Consider the following 22,746-nt stretch of genomic DNA (forward strand, 5'->3'; position numbering starts at 1 on the left):
AATACGAAGAATGTCTTTCTGATATCAAATAATTTTCATTTTATGAAATTCACGATAAAAATAATACAAATTTTATGACAAATTATTAAAATTTGATATTTTTCACATTTTGGAGATATAACAGTCCTCGAAGTAAATTTTATTAATTTAATGATATAGTCTTAAAGTGTATGTAGCTGGGAGGAAAAGCCGACGACCAATTGAAAATGTTGACCTTTCATATTGAAGATATGGATTTTTTTTCCCAAAAAGACCTATTTTTTTTGTGTGTTTTGGGGAAAAAAATCCATATCTTCAATACGAAAGGTCAAAATTTTCAATTGATCGTCGGCTTTTCATCCCACCTACATACACTTTAAGTATAAATCATCAGATTTATAAAGTTTACTTCGAGTACTGTTAAATATCAAAAATATCAATTTTAATGATTTGCCATAAAATGTGTATTACATTGCAAATTTCAAAAAATCAAAATTATTTGATATCAGAAGGCCATTCTTCGTATTCAGAATGCAATTCGGATGTCTGATGTGCTCTAATGGCCCACAATAAGTAAAATACTGTCCAAACGTTCATAAGCCTACTTATCTTTGTTTACACATACTTTATGCATGTAGGTTTGAGTCACAACCCTTTTATTTTTCTTGGACCTAAGTCCAGAAAGATAGACACTTTTGACTTGATACACTTTTAAGTTTAGCTGTTAATGCTGATGCAGTATACCAACAAAGCACTCAAGTTTGTCATTTTACGTTATTTTTATGTGGCAGGTTTTTGGACAATTTCAGAACATCTGGGTAGAGACCATCCATCAATGTAAAATCTTTCCAAATGTTGTAAATATTGTAATATGATTGTTGCATAACATTTTTTATTACACTGCACTCTACTTTAAGGGCTGGGGTATGAGCGACCTTGAAGTTCCGGTATCTGGAGAGGGGAAGCAATGAGTTACCCCAAATCACAGCGGCAGGTAGTGACTGGGCCGGCGAGTGCTAATATATATTTATTTTGGAAGGTTCGTGTTTGTTTTAAATTTTGGGGCGTTTTTCCAAAATTTGATATTTTTGGTCATATTTCAAACAAGCGACATGCCAAAGACAACTCTTTGGGCACATAGTTTGTTATTGTTATTGCAGTTCTTTTCCACATACCTACGTTAACATTCGATTGGGTGATTTACTAATATTATATATTTTATGACTGCAATTTGGCGTTTTCAATGCGTTTTACACGTATCATGAAATTAACGCAAATATCTAGTCACGCTGCTTTTAGAAATTTTACCTGATCGTCGGCTTTTGCAGGCAACAGAATGCAGATTGGCTCACGATAGATGTCGTATTCCTCTATGTGGTTCACTCATTGATAAAATGAGTTTGCATTCCTTGTAACAACACACATTGCCGTCTGGAAACCGGGTCTGGTACTGATTTTGGGACAGCCAATAGACTTCAGCGCCGTATCAAATCTCATAAAAACCACACGACTGACGACTATGTGTTTATGTTTCCCGCACGAAAGCTTGTGTCTACATCTATTACTATACTTCTTTGGAAACGTTGACCTTTGACCATTCTTTGTATAACGCCCTGATATGACCTTGATATGTTCGCTTGATTGGGTACGTTATAGCATCCATTTCATTGAGGTGTTAGGACTTGGTCAGTACTATACTTGCAGGGATACAATAGTTTAACATGGTGTGTGAGCATGGTGAAAGACTCATTATTGATTAGGCGCGGACATATTAAAGGCACAGGTCCTTTGCGTGTATAGCAGAAAATTATAATAGAATGTGTGAATAGAATGTTTGGAATTTTGCAACTAAAATACTGCATTATGTATTTATTTATTTATTTAGGCCTATGCCTATTTATTTATTTACTGACTTATTTATTTATTTTATTTATTTGGTATATTAGTTAGTAGGCCTAGTTAGTAATATTCCATGATAGGCCTACGTCGGTTTATTATTGATTGTTGATAACTTGACAACTTGATTGATTGATCGATTGATAGTCATTTCACATTATATTCCTAGTTTATAGGCCAATTTGAATAACATCGTACATTAGATAAATAGACCTATCAGTATTGATTTATTCTATTCAGCAATATCAAGGATTACTATCAAACTTCTCATAGCTGATTGTAAGTTGGCTCAGTGGTAACGCAGTAGGTTTTACAACACCGAGGTCCCGGGTTCGATTCCCACCTCTGCCTATTTTTTGCAAGGCTGAGAAAAAATGAAATTTCTGGACTGCAAACTTATTTGGCGCGCGATCTGAGCTGGTCCTTTTCTGGTGGCTGTGTCTGTTACAGGCACACTCCCTCTGCATCCAAACCAAGTTCACGCTCATTACACCTCCCTTAATGAATATTCAAAATTTCAGAGCGAGCTAGCAAGACACCTGAGCATTGGGATCAAATGGTAACTTGCAGTCAAAAATCATTATGCATTGGCCGATTTCAATTCTGCTTTTGTTTTTGCAGTATTGCTTTGCCTGTAAATAACATATACATTACACCCAAAATCACATAATTTTAAAGAAATGTGTAAAAATAAAATAAAATAAAAAATCGCCTGATCTAATTGTTTCAACCTGTTATAGCAATATGACACATTTTTTAGGCCATAAGAATAAGATAATGCCCATTCAGTATGCTATATGATCTTGAAAAAAAATCAAGTCTTTGCCATTCTAAATAATAAATATGTACACTTTTATATACTTTAGACAGATATGTAGGTGGAGCAATGGCCAAAGTGTTATGGGTAAGACATTTAATTTACCTTGTCCCACTCCACCCAGGTATAAAATGGGGAGCTGTTAGGGAGTATAGACATACCGGTGCTGTTATTGTTGGCTGCCAAATGGTATGATATAACTGAGCGGCAATGTAATGCGCTTTGATGTTTATCTTTAAAAAGAGGAAGTCCTGCCAGGGCAAATTAATCAGTGACAAGGTTATCTCTGAATTTGACAGGTGCTAATTGGTGCAATAACATTAAAACATCAATTAGCACCTGCCAAATTCAGAGATAACCTTGTCACTAGTTAATATGATAACCAGGCAGGTTTGGTTCACCCCAGAAGAACTGCTCTGATGGTGCTTCCTCTTTTAATTACAGATCTAAGGCACTATGACTACATTTACTTAAAAAGTAAAAAATACACATGGATGTCAGAAATCATATTAGCACTTTCTTAATCAAACAGCAATGTATATCCATTATAGCATTATAAGGGATGCACCATTAGACTTCAAGGGTGGGGTTAGGAAGTTTTGAAGAAAAAAAAACTACATGAGCAAAAAAAACTTTCCCCACCAACACTAAAAAAAAAACTTTCCCCACCTAACTGTGTACAAGTGCATGAAATTTAAAAAACAAACTTGCGCCTTTGGCGGCGAAAAAAAAACCCCACTTCGCTGCCAAATTTTTTTCCCCGACCCCAATTTCCTAACCCCCCTCGAAGTCTAATGGTGCATCCCTAAAGTTTGGAATGCTTAAACTTCAAGATAGCAAACATGGTATAGCCCACAACTCGGAACTCTAACATTTTTCTTACATTTTAAAAATAAAACACAATATAACAAAGTATTTTGGTACATGTTTATTATTATATTTTAAGAAAGAAATTAACACTATACAACCACATGGCAATGACAGCCCACAGCGAGGCCCCAATGAGGCTCATTGCTAGGCGTTCTGCATGAGTGCCATGTACTGGTTGCCAGGAAAAAGGAAAATTATGATGAAGTATCTCATGACCAGCATACAGCAGAATTGAGTTCATTCCTACAGAGAAATCAGAGATATAATTATTGCACAAACAGTCAATAAAATCGAATTGATTAATTTGAATTAAACAATTCATCGAGTGGCCATGGGCATTGCCATTAAACAAGACTACCAAGTGACAGGTGATGGATCATACACACACAAATGAATAGGCACTTTTTTGATAATTTTCATGGAGGTTACTCAAAACTTACATAGCTAATTCATTATACAGCAGGGGTCTCTGCCTTTTTAATATGTTATGAAAAAATATTTACCGACAGAAATAAAAATGGAAAGTCTTGTTATGCTCTTACAAACTTAGAAAAAAATCATGAAAAATCCAACATTTTGGCCTAAAAATTGGCCGAGGTTACTGTTGCACAGTGTCATCGACCCTATATCTTCATGGCAGAAATCGCCATGGTAGGTTGAATCCACAGCCACGATTGGCCATTTGGTTCAGACCTTTGAAGCTCTTTGAGACGAATAATTAGTCAAGGGACATGACTAAGGCTACTCACAATAGCTGGGTAATTGATCTTGGTTGTGCGTGAATAAGCTTGTATACCCCATTGAGGTCAATGGTCATCGACTTTTATACTGCCTAGTAGTGAGTGCAGCTGTACTACACGATGTAGTTCATACAGGACCAACGCAATATAAAATTAGAGTTTTGGTCCGATTTTGAGTTCAAAGCGCACAGCAAATTTTCAAAGCGCATTCTAGCGACCATCATATCTGTTCAACACGTATTTTCAAGTGTATGAGACCACATCTGGTTTCTTGAGAAAAATTCATTTACGGAGATATTCATCATTTTCTAACCGGTATCCGAAGATTTTGTCTGATATCAAAATCGTGCATAGCAATTCACATGTATCGATCCCGTGTATTCATTTTAGTGTCTCTGCTGCACCAAATAATTATTAGCCAGGCGGTGTCGGTGTGTGTTGTTCCATTCAAAAGCACAGGAAGACCACCCACAGCATTGAGGTCACCTTTCCAGACTTCCTGTCTACTGGCAGTAATGGATACTACCAGTGCTAGCATCAATGAATTGTTTAAACGAATTAATAAATTCGGTATTATAGACTGACAAAAGGAAATATTATCCCTTTTGTTTGTATTAGTTGGTGCTTGATAGAGATGTTTTCCCATATTTTGGGGTTAGACACTAGGATCCTGCTCATCTATCAGGGGCACAGTTCTTTAACCCCAATACATTTGTACATTCATTGAATGACCTTTGAAAATTTGGGTACTAAAACTCATACTCTGCAACCTGAGGTCAAATTTTGCACTATCATTGTTTAATTGAGGTTATTGAACTATGCCATTAGGATGAGGCCATTGTGGTCCATAGTTAGATGATGTGTTCTTAAGAATGATCAGATAAAGACCTTTCAGTTGTCCTGCAATGCAATGATTATGAAACATGATCTTTATCCATGGTGTTGTCTTTTTTAAAGAAAGTTCTTGTTTGGATTAAAGTTTCCAAGGAAATAATTCCTAAGGATACCACACAGAAATTGCCATGCTGGAAACATACGATAGTGGTATGACTCTTTATAACACAAGTAAATGTGTGGTGATTATGTGGGATTTTTTACATAAAACCAGACTCAAACAAAATGCCTACAGTGTGTCCTCTCAATCCATGTCCCATTCAGCACAAAAGAATGACAAGTTAAATTGCAATACAAAGTACATTTATATGCATTAGCGCAAGAAATTTATATCTGCAAAGGATGCCTTATGTCATATTTTGAAATTGCATTAATTTTTTGCAGAGGAATCTGAAAACTTGACAAACGTTTAATCTTACAAGGCTTTGGGTTTTGAGAATGTTCCTCATTATGATTTATTTTGCTCCTGAAACATCATTAAGTCCCACTACCATCAGCAAGGCTGGATTTACCATTGGGCCAAATGGGCCCGGGCCTAGTGCCCCCAAAATTGCCATCTGTATCTTCCTTTTTAGCCCCCAAAAACACCATGTTTTGGGCCAAAATAGAATAAAAATTCAAGATTTTGCCCGCTTTGCACGCACTGGTCCGTTATATAGCAAAATTCACCTTCATTTTGGGCTTTAATAATCTAAATTTGAAATTGTGTAAATGTCCCAATAAGATCTATGCTTGTCTCCCTTTAAATTGTAATCCCGGGATTGTAATGCTCCCGCCACAACTGTCGATATTATACCTAAACCAAACAACTTAGTTACTTGAGTGCACATGCCTTCCTCAAGGTGAGTTTGGGGCCTCCAAATTTTGGCCTGGCCCAGGGCCCCCAAAAAGGTAAATCCGGCCCGGCCATCAGACTGAACACCTAAAATAAAGGCTGATGCCTTTTGTCATTTAAAAATGACAAAAGGCATCAGCTTTGCACATACAATTTTCTTGCACGCATATGACAATTATTCATTTATATTATCACATTATAAAATTGAATACCTGAAGTGGAAGAAAGGCCCAACTCCATTTTTACAAAAATGACAAAAGGCATCAGCTTTGCACATACAATTTTCTTGCACGCATATGACAATTATTCATTTATATTATCACATTATAAAATTGAATACCTGAAGTGGAAAAAAGGCCCAACTCCATTTTTACAAAAATGAGGTAGACCCAGCATTTTATTGCTAGCATACAGTTCTTCCTTGTGTGTGAAAGAAGGGCTCAAATCCACTCTCCAAATAGTCTTCCAAGTACACTTAATCATGGTTCCCATGGAATAAAGGCCAACTCCATTTCTTCCACAAATATGGGGAATATTATGGAGATGGACTTGGGCCCTTCTTCCACTTAGGTACTCAATTATGTGATTTGTATGCTATTTGGACTCAATTGGTTAATTGTATAAGCTATAAAATATATACAAATAGAACAATATACACAAATATTCACCTAAATAACAATTTCTGGGAAAATTTCCCCTATAAAGCCTATTTCAAATTTAACACTAATTCAACTTTCAGCACAAGTGTCCATATAAAAAATTGATATCTATAATATAAAGGAGCTATAGAGGCCGTCAGCGCTTTTCAAGTGTTACTCATGACAATTTGCTGTAGAAGTGACGTAATTAATCGGATTAACTGCCATAGTAATAGATGAATACAATTTTGAATATATCGTCCTGCACTACAACGTTCACGCGGTACCTATGCATTGAACCACACTGATGGCCTCTATGACTGACAAAACCTTCATAATGTGACGGTACATCACGAATCAGCCGTTGTTTTATTTCGTGTTTAGAAAATATATATCATATGCTTTAAAATGGTATATCATTTGACTACAAACGATATCCAGAAGCGGGGTTATGGTTTGTTGTACTCTGCTCCTTCAACAAAATGGTACCTTTTTTCGGTTCTACATGTGTCTCTTTTTCCACATTGCTGGTAATAAACATCAAACAGTCATAATTGGCGGTAATTTCAAATCATCCCCAAGTCAACAAGGTTCAGGAATGACTGTCCTCTCATTGTTAATTGTTGATGATACATACCTAGACAAAATACAATGCTTTGTAACCCAACATTTGAACAGGATTTAGCCAAAGCAAACAAAGACTACAGCTATTCAAGGATTCTATAGTAATAGGTAGAAGCTAAGCTAAGCAAATGAGACACATGTCGCAACAAATTGAGCTACCTATGAATACGACCTTCACACACATTTTACACTGTAACTCAGAATACAATTTGCCGAATTCTACGGCTCATTCAGTAGTGTACTGCCATGTTTGTGCTACACGCGTTTTGATACTCTTCTGTAGATATTGCAGAAGCAGTTCACAATGTTTTTTATTTGACCGAATGAAGCTCTCTGGTATGACAAAAACTAGTGTCAATAAAAGTGGACCACATTGCCACAACATATTTTCAAAAATATCTTTATCAATTTAATTTGATTAATTTCACGTAAGAAAATTCACATGATATGTGGTGGTTAAGCTCTCCACAATACCAATAACATTGGGCTATTCCAGTTGAAATCCACACTACCCCTGTGGAAGATTTTGGAAATATGTTCCATAGGGGGAGGATGTTTTTCAAATGTAATTGGTCAGGGTTAATCATTTTGAAACTCATACTCCCCCTGTATTATGGCTTTACCTGTATCACACCTGGAGTGAGTATTTCAAATGGAAGCTACCTAATTGTCTATTCTATTTGAAACTCATACTCCCTCTGTGGAAGACTTTAGCAAAATCTTGCACAGTGGTAGTGTGGATATTAAATGGAATAGCCCATTTCTGCTTCTGCTTTGGGTGTGTTGGCAAAGCCATGATAGTCTGTTATCTGCCAACAATTTGTCTGAGTTGCTTTTACACTTTGTTTTTCTCAATAATGCCAAAAAAAAAAATTTGTTGTGTTGCCCTCAACCGTCCGACCCTAAATCCTGAAAAATCAGGGGTGCAATTTTTTTTTTCACTTGAAATTAATATTTTATTGAAAGACTAGTCTTTAATTGATGTCTAACAGGTACCCAGAAGTTAAAATTGACAAATGTCCCTAATTGAAGAAGCATTATTTAATATTTGAGGGATTTTTAAAAACTGAAGGTTAAAAAAAAAAAAATAACCCAGCAAACACAAAATGTTTGACAGAAAATGTTTAAATGTCTGGTTATATAAAGGGTATAAAAAGTTTTAATAACATTCCAAAAAGGAGGAAATAACCAAATTTGTCCCTTTTCAATTGGTATAAAATTGGAATAAAATTGTATTGTGCCGAATGAGGCATCAAAATACACAGAATGAAATTCTCCATCTATTGATTGATTTATGTGGTAAATTAGGTTTAGTGTTATTAAGATATTTCTTTTGTTTGAAATGTATGGATACTTTTTGTGCAGTAAATAAAAAACTTCTTATCCGAAAATAAAATTATGAAACAAGCTGCAGTGCATGGAAAATGCGCTAAGCTTTTGGCGATTTTGACTCCTTTATTTGCAAAATTTTCTGTCTCTCTGAATGGCCACCATGCCAAAAAGTGGGCCACCCAATTTGACACATGAAGTAATCCAAAATTGTTTAACCCCCTTTCAAAAACCTGGATCCATACCATAGCATAGGCACTATAGGCCTATCCTCATAATGAGCTTTTGTACCCAACAATTTATAATGAAGAACCCCCATCCCAAGACCTCCATCTGCTACATTAACCCCATGGACACTACTGGTCACCTAACAGCATTTCTGATTGGTTGATAACTTCAAATGCTCATTTCAATTGCCAATTATCACTAGGCTTTAAACTATTTATGGTCAAACTTGCATTTGCAGATGATCTTACTAATACCCTCTTTGATTGGTAAAAATTGGACACAATATTCATTTGGCCAATTGGCAGGTAGTTCTCATGGGGTTAAATCTTCAAGAAGAATTTGATCCTAAACCAGTGATAGGACAGAGCGACCCATAAGGAAGTGGCAATCAGATGCATAGCAATCAATTCACTGTGTGTATTATCCAATGGTTGCCATGAGAAAGGGAAGTTGTTGGCGAACAAACCATGAGCAGCATAGAGAAGTATAGAATTCATGCCTAATAGAGAAAGAAAGCAAACATATCAGGCTGTCAGCAAGCAAATAATATTATATACATATTGATACATAATTTTATTGAAATTGAAATTCATACACACCTTAATCTTCCACACAGGGGTGCAGATTTCAAATGAAGTCACCCATTGAGGAAATTCCATTTGAAATTTTTGTCTTCCAAAGGCATGATAGGGGGTGTGTGGATTTTTTCAACTGGAATTAAAGCAGATTCAACCCATTGTGGGACGTTTTTCAACCTAATTCAGTCTACCGGGCGATCATGCATATTACGCTAAAGACGAAGTAAAGATGATTGACCGGCAGCCTGGATATGTTGGAAAAACATCCCACGATGGGTTGAATCAGCTATAGCACATTACAAAAAGAGTCAATGGGAAATGGCTATGTGTAGCAATGAAGCACTGTTTATTGCATGTTTTTGCAGATCATTGCTGCAGCTGTCATGAAATTTGCAAAGCATTTTGCCCCTGGCTTTTTTCATAGAAATATCAGTTTCTGTGCATAAAGTAAGCAAGTAATACCAACAAGCACATTCTATCAACCGGGGGGGGTCCCAGAGGGGGTTCTCCCTGGTTGAAGGTATACAGTTGGTATATCGATGGGTGGGTTTTCAGTGGAGACCAATGCGCCCAATTGGGCCCTAAAAGTGCCCAACTCTGCAATGTACAGTAAACATAGCAAGACAATGTGTACTTGGCCCTCAAAACACAAAAATTTGAAATGATTTTGGTTCTCTGTGGCCTGCGAGGCAATATAATTGAGAACCCCTGGTCTAAGGGATGAAATCAGAACTCGGCCGCCGCTTGACCGCCGGTTCTACCCGGTCATCATTGTTTAGAACAACAGCAACCCCACGGAAGCGGCTGTTGACCACTGGTGGAGTTTTGATTTCTTCCCTAAATGAAGCTATCTTATACTGTGTCTCATCTCATGTTGAGAGTAATGCCATGTTGGATTTTGTAGTGGCAGACTCAAATAAGTCCATTTATGTGTTTGTGTCACCAGCGTACAGACAAATCGGCCTTCTATGTGTGTGTATACACCCCGCGGGATTAAGTTAGCGCGCATGATTTGCATATGCCACTACAAAATCCAATATGGCGTTACTCTCAACTTGAGACGAGACAGATGTAATGATGACACCTTCTATACGTCATCCTCCTTTACAAAAACACATGAAAACAATTGTTGTAGTAAATCTTATACAAAAATTGTTAGCACTTTATTTACATCATGATTTTACACAAAGTCAGGTAAAGAGTATTACATGAATATTTGAGTTGAACATACAGATAAATTATGTGACATGAAATACAAGGAAACTTGTTGTTTTTGTATTAAAAACAAAACAAAAACACACCCCTTGGTGATTTATGGTGCACAATGCCAAACCTGCAAAGCCTCTATCCACACTTTACCAGGGACGTCGCTAGACCAATATGATTCGGGGGTGTATTTTGTGACTTGTAGACCCAAATATTTTTTGCCAGAATGGCGCTCCAGAATCTAAAAATGGGGGGTGGAAAAAAATTTCAACAATTTTTTTTAAAATTAGTAAATACTATAGCATTCACAATAGGTCTATTACGTAACAACAGTACAATTTCGTAACACATTAATATTTTATATGACATATGACTCTTGCAATTTGCCGTCAATCACATCGCTTTGACTACATTTGCCGACAATCATATGGTTTTGATGATAAAATTTTGTATTGGGGAGTCACCCCTCCACACACACCCCTAGCGTCACCCCTGCAGATATATATATTGGCTCATGTTTTGTGGGTTGGTTGCGGAGGTCAAACAAACAATTTTTTTCTTGGCCTTAGTATACAAATATTTAATGCCTGCGCATGCAATGGTAAAAAATATAACACAATGTCAAATTTTGACTTTTCCCATTACAAGGTGAAGCCGGGTAAAATGGAAAAGTCTAAATATGACTGGAGTGTTAAAAAACAGTACTATTGCACTAACATAGGTATGCAATATTTGTCCTATACGATAATACACACAAATTATTTTCCTGCCACTGAATAATACCAAATATTCAATCGCTAAAGGTTATATAACTTTGCATCAGTTATAATTTATGTCCGGTATTGTGAAAAATCTAAACATTTTGCTTTTGAAACCAAGATATATCCCGATATCCAGGCCTGATTGTGGTCCTAAAAAAAAAATCTGTTTTTGTTTAAGTTGGTGAACGGAGGGAGCTTAAGGGCCCCGGTGGGGTCCAGGGGCAACGCCTGGTGGGGGTCGAGTAGAAAAAAAAATCGGAAAACTGATTTAAATCGGGGAATAATCAGGCCTGGATATCCAAAGCAAAATGTTTAGAACTTTCACAATACACAAAATACCACTGATGTCAAGTTACTAAGGAATTAATCACCATCACTTTTAGCACCTCACTTTCCAAAATAACAAAATTTCATTCTCTGAAATTTGTTAAAATAAACCATTTTAATCACAACTTACAGTTTGTCCTCAAAAAAAAAAAAGAAAAAAAAGGAAAATCGAACAGGCTGATTTCTAACTCTATAAACTTACTCAACAAAGTTGCCAAAGCAATATTATGCTGAGAAATAAGGCCCAAAAAAATGTTTGGTTGCCCTCAGAGACCAACCAAAAAAATTGCAAATTTTGGGTCAGGTTTTTTTTCAATCACTTTTTAGAAGAAACCTTAAATTTGGACAGTATGAAGGACATTTAAATTTAGTCCAAAAATGCACAATTATTAACCAAAATTGATCAAGCATTTGTTAATACTAGCCTTTTCAAAATGGAGGAAGAGCCCATTAAAAAAAAAGGATCGCCCTACCCTCCAAATTTTTGTCTTGGAAGGGCAACCAACATGGCACTGGATGAATCATATACTACACTACAATTAGAGAATTTTTAAAAACCAAAATACACCATAAATGTATAATTATTAAACAACAATGATGGTGATATATCTTAGACATAATAGTAAAAACATTAAGTTACATAAATATCATTCAATATAAAATATATTTCCTTGACTTCTATATATATATTTATTTATATGTACATAAATTGTATACAAGTAGTTAACCCTGCATTGGTAACAATGTAGTTACAAAATTGTAAAATCGATAACAGCTATCAAAATAATGTTAGTACCACGACAACAAGCATTTTTTGATACACATTTATGTCCAACATTACAATATATAATATGAAAAACACAAGTTACACATGTTCATTAAACAACAAAATTGTTAGCTTACAAATGCTTGATCTGAAAGTAACTGGCTATTTCCTGATTTCAAATATACTTAATCACATTTTTCTTTCCTATGTAGAGCAAAAATGTGTGTCTTTCTTGGGTCAAGTAATATGTAATACGGGTCAGATACATTCGACTGCAGGGCATAATTTAGTGTCAGAATTTTGCATAGCAAAATGGTGACAAAGTTCCATTTGTATAGTATACAAATATTGACTGCTATGAGGGGCATGGTTAAATTATAGGCCCAGGTGATCTCAAAACCATGACTATGCCCCGAGGTGTAGCCGAGGGGCATAGTCATGGTTTTGAGATTACCAGCTGGCCTATCATTTTAACCATGCCCAATAAAAAGCAGTCAATATTTGTTTTATATACCAAATCTTAAGATTCTTGTCATCTGTTTGGTTAAAAGCATCGATTTTGGGAAGAGAAATTAATAGTTTCAATGCGAACGGCACACAGATTACAATCTGCGATTTTTGCGTATTTATAGCGGCGTGAAAACATTAACGCGTGCGTAATATCATTTTACGCTGGTAAAAACGCGCAGTTTGATCGTCACGCACGTGACCGGTCCATAGTTCATTTCCATGGACCGGTCCATAGTTCATTTTGCGGGCATAGTTAATTCAATGACTGCACTTTCAACCAATCAGATGACAGGAATCTATATATGAGGTATATAACAATAATTATGTAGAGCAATGACAAAAGTTTGTGTGATTGCATAGCAATTTGGCTAGATTGTGTAGCAAAATGCAATGCGATACCGGTTATATTACGCTCTCTTTGACCTCAACACCACATTATATCTTGTAATTTGTATATTTTCTTGATCTTGGTGAAATTAATTGAAACTGAAAATATCTGTACTCAACTTTTTTAAAGGGTACTACACCCCTGGCCAATTTTGTGCCTATTTTTTGCATTTTTCTCAAAAATTATATAACACATTGGCGACATGTAAGATATGTATATTATAGGGGCAAGGACTACAAATACTCTGTAACTGAAAATTCAGCCACTCAAGGCAAGCAGTTATTGATTTATTGATCAAATATTGGTTTTCCCTCATTTTTGACTGTAATTCCACTCAAATCACATGTCAGTAACCAAGCAGTTGTCCAACTGACACTACAGCAAAATGCACTGACACGGAACAGCTTCCTGGACAACTTTCACAGCCCAATATTTGACACCCAGCACTAGCCCTAGAACTCTGGCCATAGTATCCGTTTTTACTTCCACTAGGGCCAGAGGCACTTACATTAAAAAATTTGTCGGAGATGCTTGAACGATCCAGTACAAAAAAATAAAGCATTTCAATGCTTGATCGAACCAATACAAATGTGTGTCAGGTCACTAATTAACATGATAAAACCCACTTGCGAACACACAATCACCGGTCATTTCTAAAGATGCATTTATAGCCAATCGCTTTTGCAGAAACCTGAATCGCACGCATGATCAGTGTACTAAATCGCCGTCGTATTTGCCTGCTGAGCATGCGCATGATTCGTTGTTTTTCAAAAGCGACACTAGGGCCTATATTGACACCCTCTGTCGGTCAACGTTCTCTAAAATTGCACACATAACTTGTGCAGTTAACGACAATGATTCAGTCTGATAATATAAAGTAACCCATGGGTATAAACACAGCTTTACACAATGACTAATTTACATAGGCACAAAAGACCGTGTTCATGTACCGTTACTCAGCCAAACATGGCAGAGTAGGTCCCGGATGTTCGGTACATGTTCCTATCTCCTCAACGTTATACCTTTCCAACAAGGAAAGAGATACGAAAGGCGAACGTCTACCCAGCACAAGAAATCTGTAAGAATGCATACAAGATCCTTGCATAGATGATAAAACGGTGCTGAGTTCTGCTTTTCACACATTTTCTTCAAGAAACAGGTCTTGTTACTTACTAATCCACTTACTCTTTGGGAATTATGACCTGTGCAAGGATCTTGTAATCATTCTCACTGATTTCTTTTGGTGGGTGCCAATTATTGGGCTGTGAATATGGTCCAGGAAGCTGTTCCATGTATAGAGGCCGTCAGCCTTTCGCCATCTTGTGGGTACAAATGATCTGCATGTTCATGCGTCGGACACTACGCGCAGGGCGCAGCTTGCCACGCGTCTGTTATCACGCATCAACGCGGTGATTTTGCTGTTCACGCATGGAGATCGAACGACCATCGCAGCGTGTACCCACAAGATGGCGGCATATGACGTCACGCTGACGGCCTCTATTGTCAGCGCATTTATCTGCTGTGTCAGTTGGACAACTGCTTGGTTACTGACATGTGTTTAGGGTAGAGTATTGGAGTAAACCTGTGTGTAATTTTGGTTCATTTTGATGGACACGATTTTAAGATATGACCTTGTGAAAAATTATAAGTTTCTTTTTGAGCTCAGTTTATTACTCAAAATAGTTCAAAGGATCAAACTCTGACAATCCCGATTTTCATTCTTTCTTTTTTGTTCTCATGGTACCGAACAAATTGTTTTTGAGTGTAATGGGACTACAGAATCAGTACTCCACAGTATTCTGTTGCCTGACCATTACTGAATGAAATGACACTCATATGATTTACAATGTTAATGTTATTTTTAGAGTAGAGTCACTGTCTTTGTTATTTAAAAAGATTTTTAAAAATTTGCCACCAAAGATGATTCAGTATGTACTCTTTAATAACAACCATCAACTTCAGTGTTACAATTTGGTCATAACTGAATTAATACTGATAGTACATGTAAATAGGATGCACCCTGCAAGCAACTTTATACACATGTTGTCACTTCGAAGCATTGCATTATAAGCCTTGATTTATGATTGCACAATTTCTTGTCAACATCCAAAGCCAGCGTAACTTGAATACAACACATATATGTCATTTTGTGTTTAAATATCAATATAATAATTTATACATACATGCAAACTAAAACAGCAGTTCACAATATTCATTTTTTCTATACGGAATCCTTCATGGAGCTGTTGTCCTCAAATCAAATTTTATGAAATTGAGTGAAGTATCGAACTGCGCAAACCAAATGTCCCCATCAGTGAAATTAACTGATTTTTCATTTTGTGTTAAAATCATCAAAAAATTGCCTCATATTTAAAAAGGGCACTTCGTGATCCACAACATTATTCCACTATTTACTCCAAAAACGTTGAGATTAATATTGTATTCCATTGAAAACCTAGAGCTACATCATGATTGTGTGTAACCTGATTTGCAGATTTTGACAATGACATTATCCAATTTGTATTTTCTGTCTGTGGACAACACAGTGGCCTACGAGGCACTGTAATGGGCTAGTCCAGAAATGAACGACACCTACCCTAAAGAAGACATGGGAATCCCAAAAAAGTTTGTGGGAATCCCAAAAAAGTTTGAGTTTTCCCAAAAAAGTTTGGGTTTTCCCATTTCTTCTTTAGGGGTAAAAAGCCGCCCTCGGCAATTGCGAGCACTAACATGCTATACACCCCCCAAACACACACACACACACTTTTGAACATGAGAGTCTGTGATGATTATTTTTAGAATCCAATTTAATATTCATAGCTGATTGATCATTGATTATTGGTTTTTGACTATCGATTAACACCATCTCAAACACTGCTTGCATGCTAAGGTACATGTAAGACTGTGATGAAATCCGTAGGCATGATACTCTATGTACTTCTGCTGGCTATGTTTGTTCCTTTGTTTTTTCTTATTTCACTTGTCTTATGATTTACGAGGTCAGATGTGTCAAATTTGTCTTCTTTAGTGGTAGGGCCAAAAATATCTGGAAGCGCCCAATACACACAATTATGCATAACTCGCAAATTCAATGTGTGAATCAACTGAAATTTTGGATATAAGTTTTTTGCGTGGTTATCTATTGAACCATACGAATGAATGTTAGAATCATGAAATACCCCTTTAAGTGTAGCAATACTTGTACGCAATTTAGATGATATATAGAACCAGATTTTGCTCTTAAAGAGGAAGCCCCACCAAAGCAGTTCTTCTGGGGTGAACCAAACCTGCCTGGTTATCAAATTAATCAGTAACAAGGTTATCTCTAAAATTTGAGAAGCGCTAATCGATGTTTTAATGTTACTGCCTCAGAAGAACTGCTCTGGTGGGGCCTCCTCTTTAATAATGTCCTTAGATCTTGAGAAAGATGTTCTCATAGTACAACCCGAAGCTAATAACGACCCATAGTGTGGTTCCTATAACATCCATAGCTAAGAACTCGGCATGTGTATGATGCAATGGTTGCCATGAGAATGGAAAATGATTCCTCTTAAACAGTTCATGACCGGCATATAGCAAGATGGCATTCATACCTGTGTGAATCAATGATACAATGAGAAACAAATAGTGAAATGTAAGCATGAAATGGGCTATTCCATTTAAAATCCACACTACCCCTGTGGAAGATTTTGGAAATATCTTTCACAGGGGGAGTATGTTTTTCAAATGTAATTGGTCAGAATTAATTATTTTGAACCCCATACTCCCCCTGTATTATGGCTTTACTTTATATCTTCCACAACTAGAGTGAGTATTTCAAATGGAAGTTACCCAATTGTCTATTCTATTCAAAACTCATACTCCCTCTGTGGAAGACTTTAGCTAAATCTTCCACAGGGGTAGTGTGGATTTCAACTGGAATAGCCCAATGTTGAAAATTCCAACCCAAATGGTCAACTTTGACCAATATTTTATGTACAAATGGGCTTTTCCATTTAAAATCCACACTCCCCCTGTGGAAGATTTTGGAAATATCTTCAACAGGGGGAGTATGAATTTCACATGTAATGAACACATTAGCAGCTCCATTTGAAACTCACTCTCCCTCAGTGGAAGATTCAGGTGGAATATTTCTCAGAGGGTGTATGAAATTCAAATGGAGCTGCCTAATGTGCTCATTCCATTTGAAATTCATACTCCCCCTGTGGAAGATATTTCCAAAATCTTCCACAGTACAAAAGTACTTTTGTTAATAGGGTGTCATCAAACTTTTAGTTTGTTCCCTTGACAGTATGATCAAAAAGTTCGAATGGTGCAATTTACTCAATTGAGTATCATATTAATTGGTTCGACTAAACAACATGTTCCGTTTTATTGCAGGTGGCCCGAAAACCTAAATGCAAAATGCATGTATGGTAACATAAGATTCAAATTATGTTTTATTTATTGTCAAATCAGTGCAGAGTAGGTTTTGAAAATGGATAGTTTTAGGAAAATTATAGATTTATTTTCAAACGATATTTAGTGATTTCATAGTGCTTGTAAACAAAATGTATGAGAAAATGAATCTTTCAAAAAATTGTCATAATTTGTTGCTTCAAAATGTAATTTTGTCTGCATTTTTCAAATAAAAAATCCGAAATGTGGTAAATTGCTTCCCAAAATGATTTTTTTTAGCCTTAGAGGTTATCATGGCCATATTCACCTTTGACCTCACCTGAGCAAATGATAAAACATGACATGGTAGTCAGAATAACATGACATGGCAGTCGCAATAATGAGGGTGTTTGCTGTTTCCACATGGCTCTTTAAGTATGGCTAAAACAGTCTCCAAAAGGTACCTTTTATTACTTTTTTCTTTTCAATAGGACTCATCATCAGAACTATCAAATTGAATATTCAATACATGAACATATCTTGGGATCTTCTTTAGCACTGAAGAACATTTATATGTGACACGATCTGGTCCATGGGGGGCCAAAGGAGGCATTTTTGAAAATTGAGTTACTGTAGTTATTACATACAATAGGCTATCATTTACTGAAAACACTAAAAGTCTAGCATACTTGGTTCTAAAGTTATGAAGTTTTTTGATGTCTATTTTCCTATGTATTTTATTGTTTTTTTACTCCATATTTTTGCCTTTATCTCAGTTTCAAATTTGCTGCCTTTGGCCCCCATGGACCAGATTGTGTCACATAAGCTGATATTCAGAATGAGATATTCCAGTTGAAATCCCTACACCTCCTGTTGACGATCTTAATCTCCCATATAGGGAGTGTGAATTTCAACTGGGGTTACCTGAATGGGAGACTCCATTTGAAATATACACTCACTATGTAAGAGATAAAGGTCATGTCTTCCATAGGGGGTGTAGGGATCTCAACTAGAATAGCCCAACGCTTCATGCCCATATCTTACGAAGCAATCACGAGGAGTGTAGCAGGCTTATGTGACACAACTTCTGACCTTTATCCTTAGTGATTGCGGATATCTGATTGATAATTCCCCAGCATGCCGTAGCATCAAACGCAGCCAGATGACTTAAAGGTAACTTTGATGCTACATCGCTAGCCACGACAGATATTGTGCAAATGCTACCAGTGCTTTTATCACTAGTAATTTTTTTTTCATCACACGCTGTGAGTGCCTGTATGATATGGGGATTAGGCAAACAATGTTTGAACTGATAAATCTTCGTCTGCATCACATACTGTCATATCTCAAAAGGCTGCCTTGTGTGATTTTTTTAATAGTGGCACCTAATTGTGAGGAGATACACTGTGAAATTAACTTTATATATTAATGTTGAGGTTTATCACAATATTATAATCTCATGTCCATTCATAAAAGAAAGAAGCATGCTGAAATATCAAAAAACCATATGAAATACAACAATGATAAAAAACAATCACACAAGGCAGGCTTCGGGATACGACAGGGTGTGATGCATACGACAAAATATTACATAATAAGCTTACCTGGGTAATAGAATGGAGCACCAGACCACCAGTTCTTCACATCAATGGTGAAATAACAGAAGGCCAATAATATGAAACCAGTCCCAGCATTGCAAAGAACAAATGACGTTGACCTGGATACAACAATAATATTTTCAATTCAATAACTGCCAGTTTCATAGAGAGTAAAGATATTGTTTAAAGTTGTATGTGATGGCAGAAGCCATATGGACTGGTATCACTATTTCATAAACATAAATAATAATCTATCCGCACTTAGATTGTAACATCTACCAATTATCTATGCAGTTCCCCAAATTCCATTGGGTGAAGGAAGTTTTTGATAACCAAGCAACTATTCACGGATTTTGAAAGCAGGAGGAAACCGGATATTCCGGAGAAGACATGCGAGAGCGAGTATGGATTGGGATAAACCAGGTGTACATACAGACCTTGGGCACGGGTGCAGCTTGAACCCAGGAATCAGTGGTGCATGGCGAGGGAACTACCGCTGCGCTAACTCGATCGCTCCTCCCATTGACTGACATAAATGAAGTCAATCAAATTTTTGCCTTTCATTATGACATCCCTCCCAATATTGGAACGATTTGATTCAATAGATATTGATATATAGATATTTTAATATCTATTAAAATACCCTGCGGGCTATACTTGGGATTTTTTTAATATGGGGGGTATTCACCTACATCGTACTACAGACTATCCATCAACAGTCAAAGTCCATGTGCTTTGTATGCTGTGAATTCTTGCATATTCATGAGGGCTGATCGTTCAATCATGCATATCTAACAATCACGCCAGCGTTGTGTGCCTTCGCCTATACGCAGCAGAGCGATGAGTGTCTTCGTGTTTATGCGAAAGACTGTAAAAATATGCGGTATGCGCGTAGCAGTTTCGTCTGGCACATTTCATGGAACAATTGGCCTTCATTATCCGGTGATGCTGAGACTTTGATTGTTTGTGGTTAGTCTGTAGTAGTCTGTGTATTCACCAACTTACCATAGATTTTTATTGATAGGAATCCAGCCATTTTCTTTGGAGCCATAACATAATAGAGTAGCAATCCCGCCCTAAAATGCAAACACAAACAGATCCATGACATAGTTTTTTACAATCTCGTCAAGGCTGTATATCTATCTTTAGCTATTTTTGACCATTGCTAGAGAATCCTTTGCTGTCGTTTCATATAAAACTATCAATTAATTATGCACACACACTACAGTAACATAGTTCTGTCGGTTTCGGGGAGGATACTGCCTTGAATCAAGGCTACAGTTACAGAGGTTTGCAATACATTGCATATAAATTGCTAACAAGTATGCACCTAAACTTTTTTTTATAGCACATGACTCTAAACATCAACAAAATCTATAAACAAATTGAGTTTTTTGTGCAATTTTTTCCCTTGTGACACTCGCGTTTTTTCAGTCAAAATAAACCACCTTTTTCCCCAAACAGATTTTATATGCATACAGCAATCTCTGCCAGACTCAATCCACTTTGGACCAAAAATAGCTGGTTTACATGCATACAGCATATGAAATATGGGTCGGTAGGGCCAGCAGAACAGGGTTTTTTTCATTGCCATAACCACATGTACCATATTCATTCCAATAAGTGCCCAGGGCGCTTAACAAAGTCATTTTGAGTGGGCGGTTATTGTTTATATGGTTTACCTATTTTTTCCTAACGGGCGTTTATTAGAGACAGATTTATGTACGTTATAAAAGGGCCAGAGACGTTCTAGTAGCTTTTCTGATGCAGAAAATGTATTGCAAGTTTACACAGGACTTCTAATCCCCCAGCTATTTTACTGTATCGACGTCTATCCGTCACTTCAACACTAATGGTACCCTTAATTAGAAAACTGAAAATACCCTGAGACGGCACTTATTGGGGCATGGGCGCTTATTGCAATGAATACGGTACATTAATTCTATACCTAAATGCTAGACTTAGGAGAGATTCAATGTTTCTCAAAAAGGTAAATAAAAATAAAGAGACTAAAAAACATAAATGAAGTTGGTGCTAATCCTTACCAGCACTACACCCCATATAAGTAATCTCCTCAACCTCTCACCATGTTGTTGGAAGAGCAGCAAGATTTTTCCTGCCTATGAAATAAACAAAACAAAACAAACAAAAACAACGAAAATGTTTTGCAGAGTTCCTTTTACAAATTATGCGCACTGCTAACTGTCCAGCGCATATTATTTCGCGCATGTATAAAGTTTGTTTGGCTTATATAAGGCGGAAATTATTCGGCTTTTGTTACTGCGCGAGTCTACTCACTCTCGCGTAAATTCACTTAAGCATGCGATAGTCACGCATTACACAACGCACAATAGCGTGCACGCTATTCTATATCACTACATGTTGTTATGAGTCTTATTTTTTTCCGCCTTATATAAACCAAACAAACTTTAGGGAAGGACTAACACTTAAAAAGAACCATGCAAAACATTATAAAACAGTATGTACACTGTGTTTTAGTTCCAGTATTAAATTAAATTTACAAAATAATATACACTGCAGCTTTTGATAATTTAATGTCGCATATTGCCGCTTTCAGTATTAATGGAAGTTTTTCATTCATCAATAGCAAATACAGTTGTGTTCTAATAGCTGTCATACAAAATAGAGACATCAGATGTTTTATAGCGAAAATCTAAAGGGTGTTTGCAACTATCTCCCTTCTTTAGACCCATTACAAAAAATGCACCAGTAGGTCAAGGGTTAACCCCCTGAGCACTACCTGCCGATCTAACATTGCCCCTGATTGGTCAATTACATGATATCTTCATTTTAATCACCAATCAGAATGGAGCTTTGTAAATAATTCACCCCAATTTTTTTGCATGGTGAAATTATTCTAACAATGTTGCTGATTGGTCCAATTGATAATGAGAACTTTGTTTTGACCAATAAGCAGGTAGTTCTCATGGAGTTATATCTCCTTACCTGAAGACCTAGGAATGTGATAAAAATAGATGTGATGGAGCCCAGTACACCCTCTGGATCATGAGGCATCTCAGTTAGGTATACAATCTTCACTGTTGGATGTTGGTAGATGTGATTCACTCCTAGTATCCACCTGTCTATGTAGTTAGCAGCACCCCCTGTGCAGTTTGTTAGTGATCCATTCACTCCTATCAGTGGGCCTCCTGGTCCTATGTAACCACTGGGTAAGGAAGATATAAAAAGTAGTTGAGTGAGCTGATTCCATAATGCGCTGCATGCTAGCCATAGGCTTCAACATAAAAAGTCCAAACTTTTTGGATATTTTCTCAAAATATCAAGAGCATTAGTACAAGTACTTAAGAACCACTAAACCAATTCAAGGCTTGTTTATACTTATTTTTATGCATTTTTCATTCCG

General features: G+C 36.6%; 1 protein-coding gene across 1 annotated transcript in view; it reads right to left on the reverse strand.

The window, feature by feature from the left end:
- Positions 1-8,755: 8,755 nt before the first annotated feature.
- The window catches only part of LOC140159640 (heparan-alpha-glucosaminide N-acetyltransferase-like), a 36,783-nt gene continuing 22,792 nt past the window's right edge, over positions 8,756-22,746 (reverse strand). Inside the window, exons 13-17 of the mRNA XM_072183135.1 lie at positions 22,329-22,548; positions 21,407-21,481; positions 20,367-20,437; positions 19,368-19,480; positions 8,756-9,349 (exon numbers count right to left, since the gene is read on the reverse strand). Of these exons, the coding sequence (XP_072039236.1) occupies positions 9,171-9,349; positions 19,368-19,480; positions 20,367-20,437; positions 21,407-21,481; positions 22,329-22,548 (658 nt within the window). The 3' untranslated portion in view covers positions 8,756-9,170. The remainder of the gene's footprint in view (positions 9,350-19,367; positions 19,481-20,366; positions 20,438-21,406; positions 21,482-22,328; positions 22,549-22,746) is intronic.

This window comes from Amphiura filiformis, chromosome 8 (assembly GCF_039555335.1).
Source record: "Amphiura filiformis chromosome 8, Afil_fr2py, whole genome shotgun sequence".
Classification (NCBI taxonomy): Eukaryota; Metazoa; Echinodermata; class Ophiuroidea; order Amphilepidida; family Amphiuridae; genus Amphiura; species Amphiura filiformis.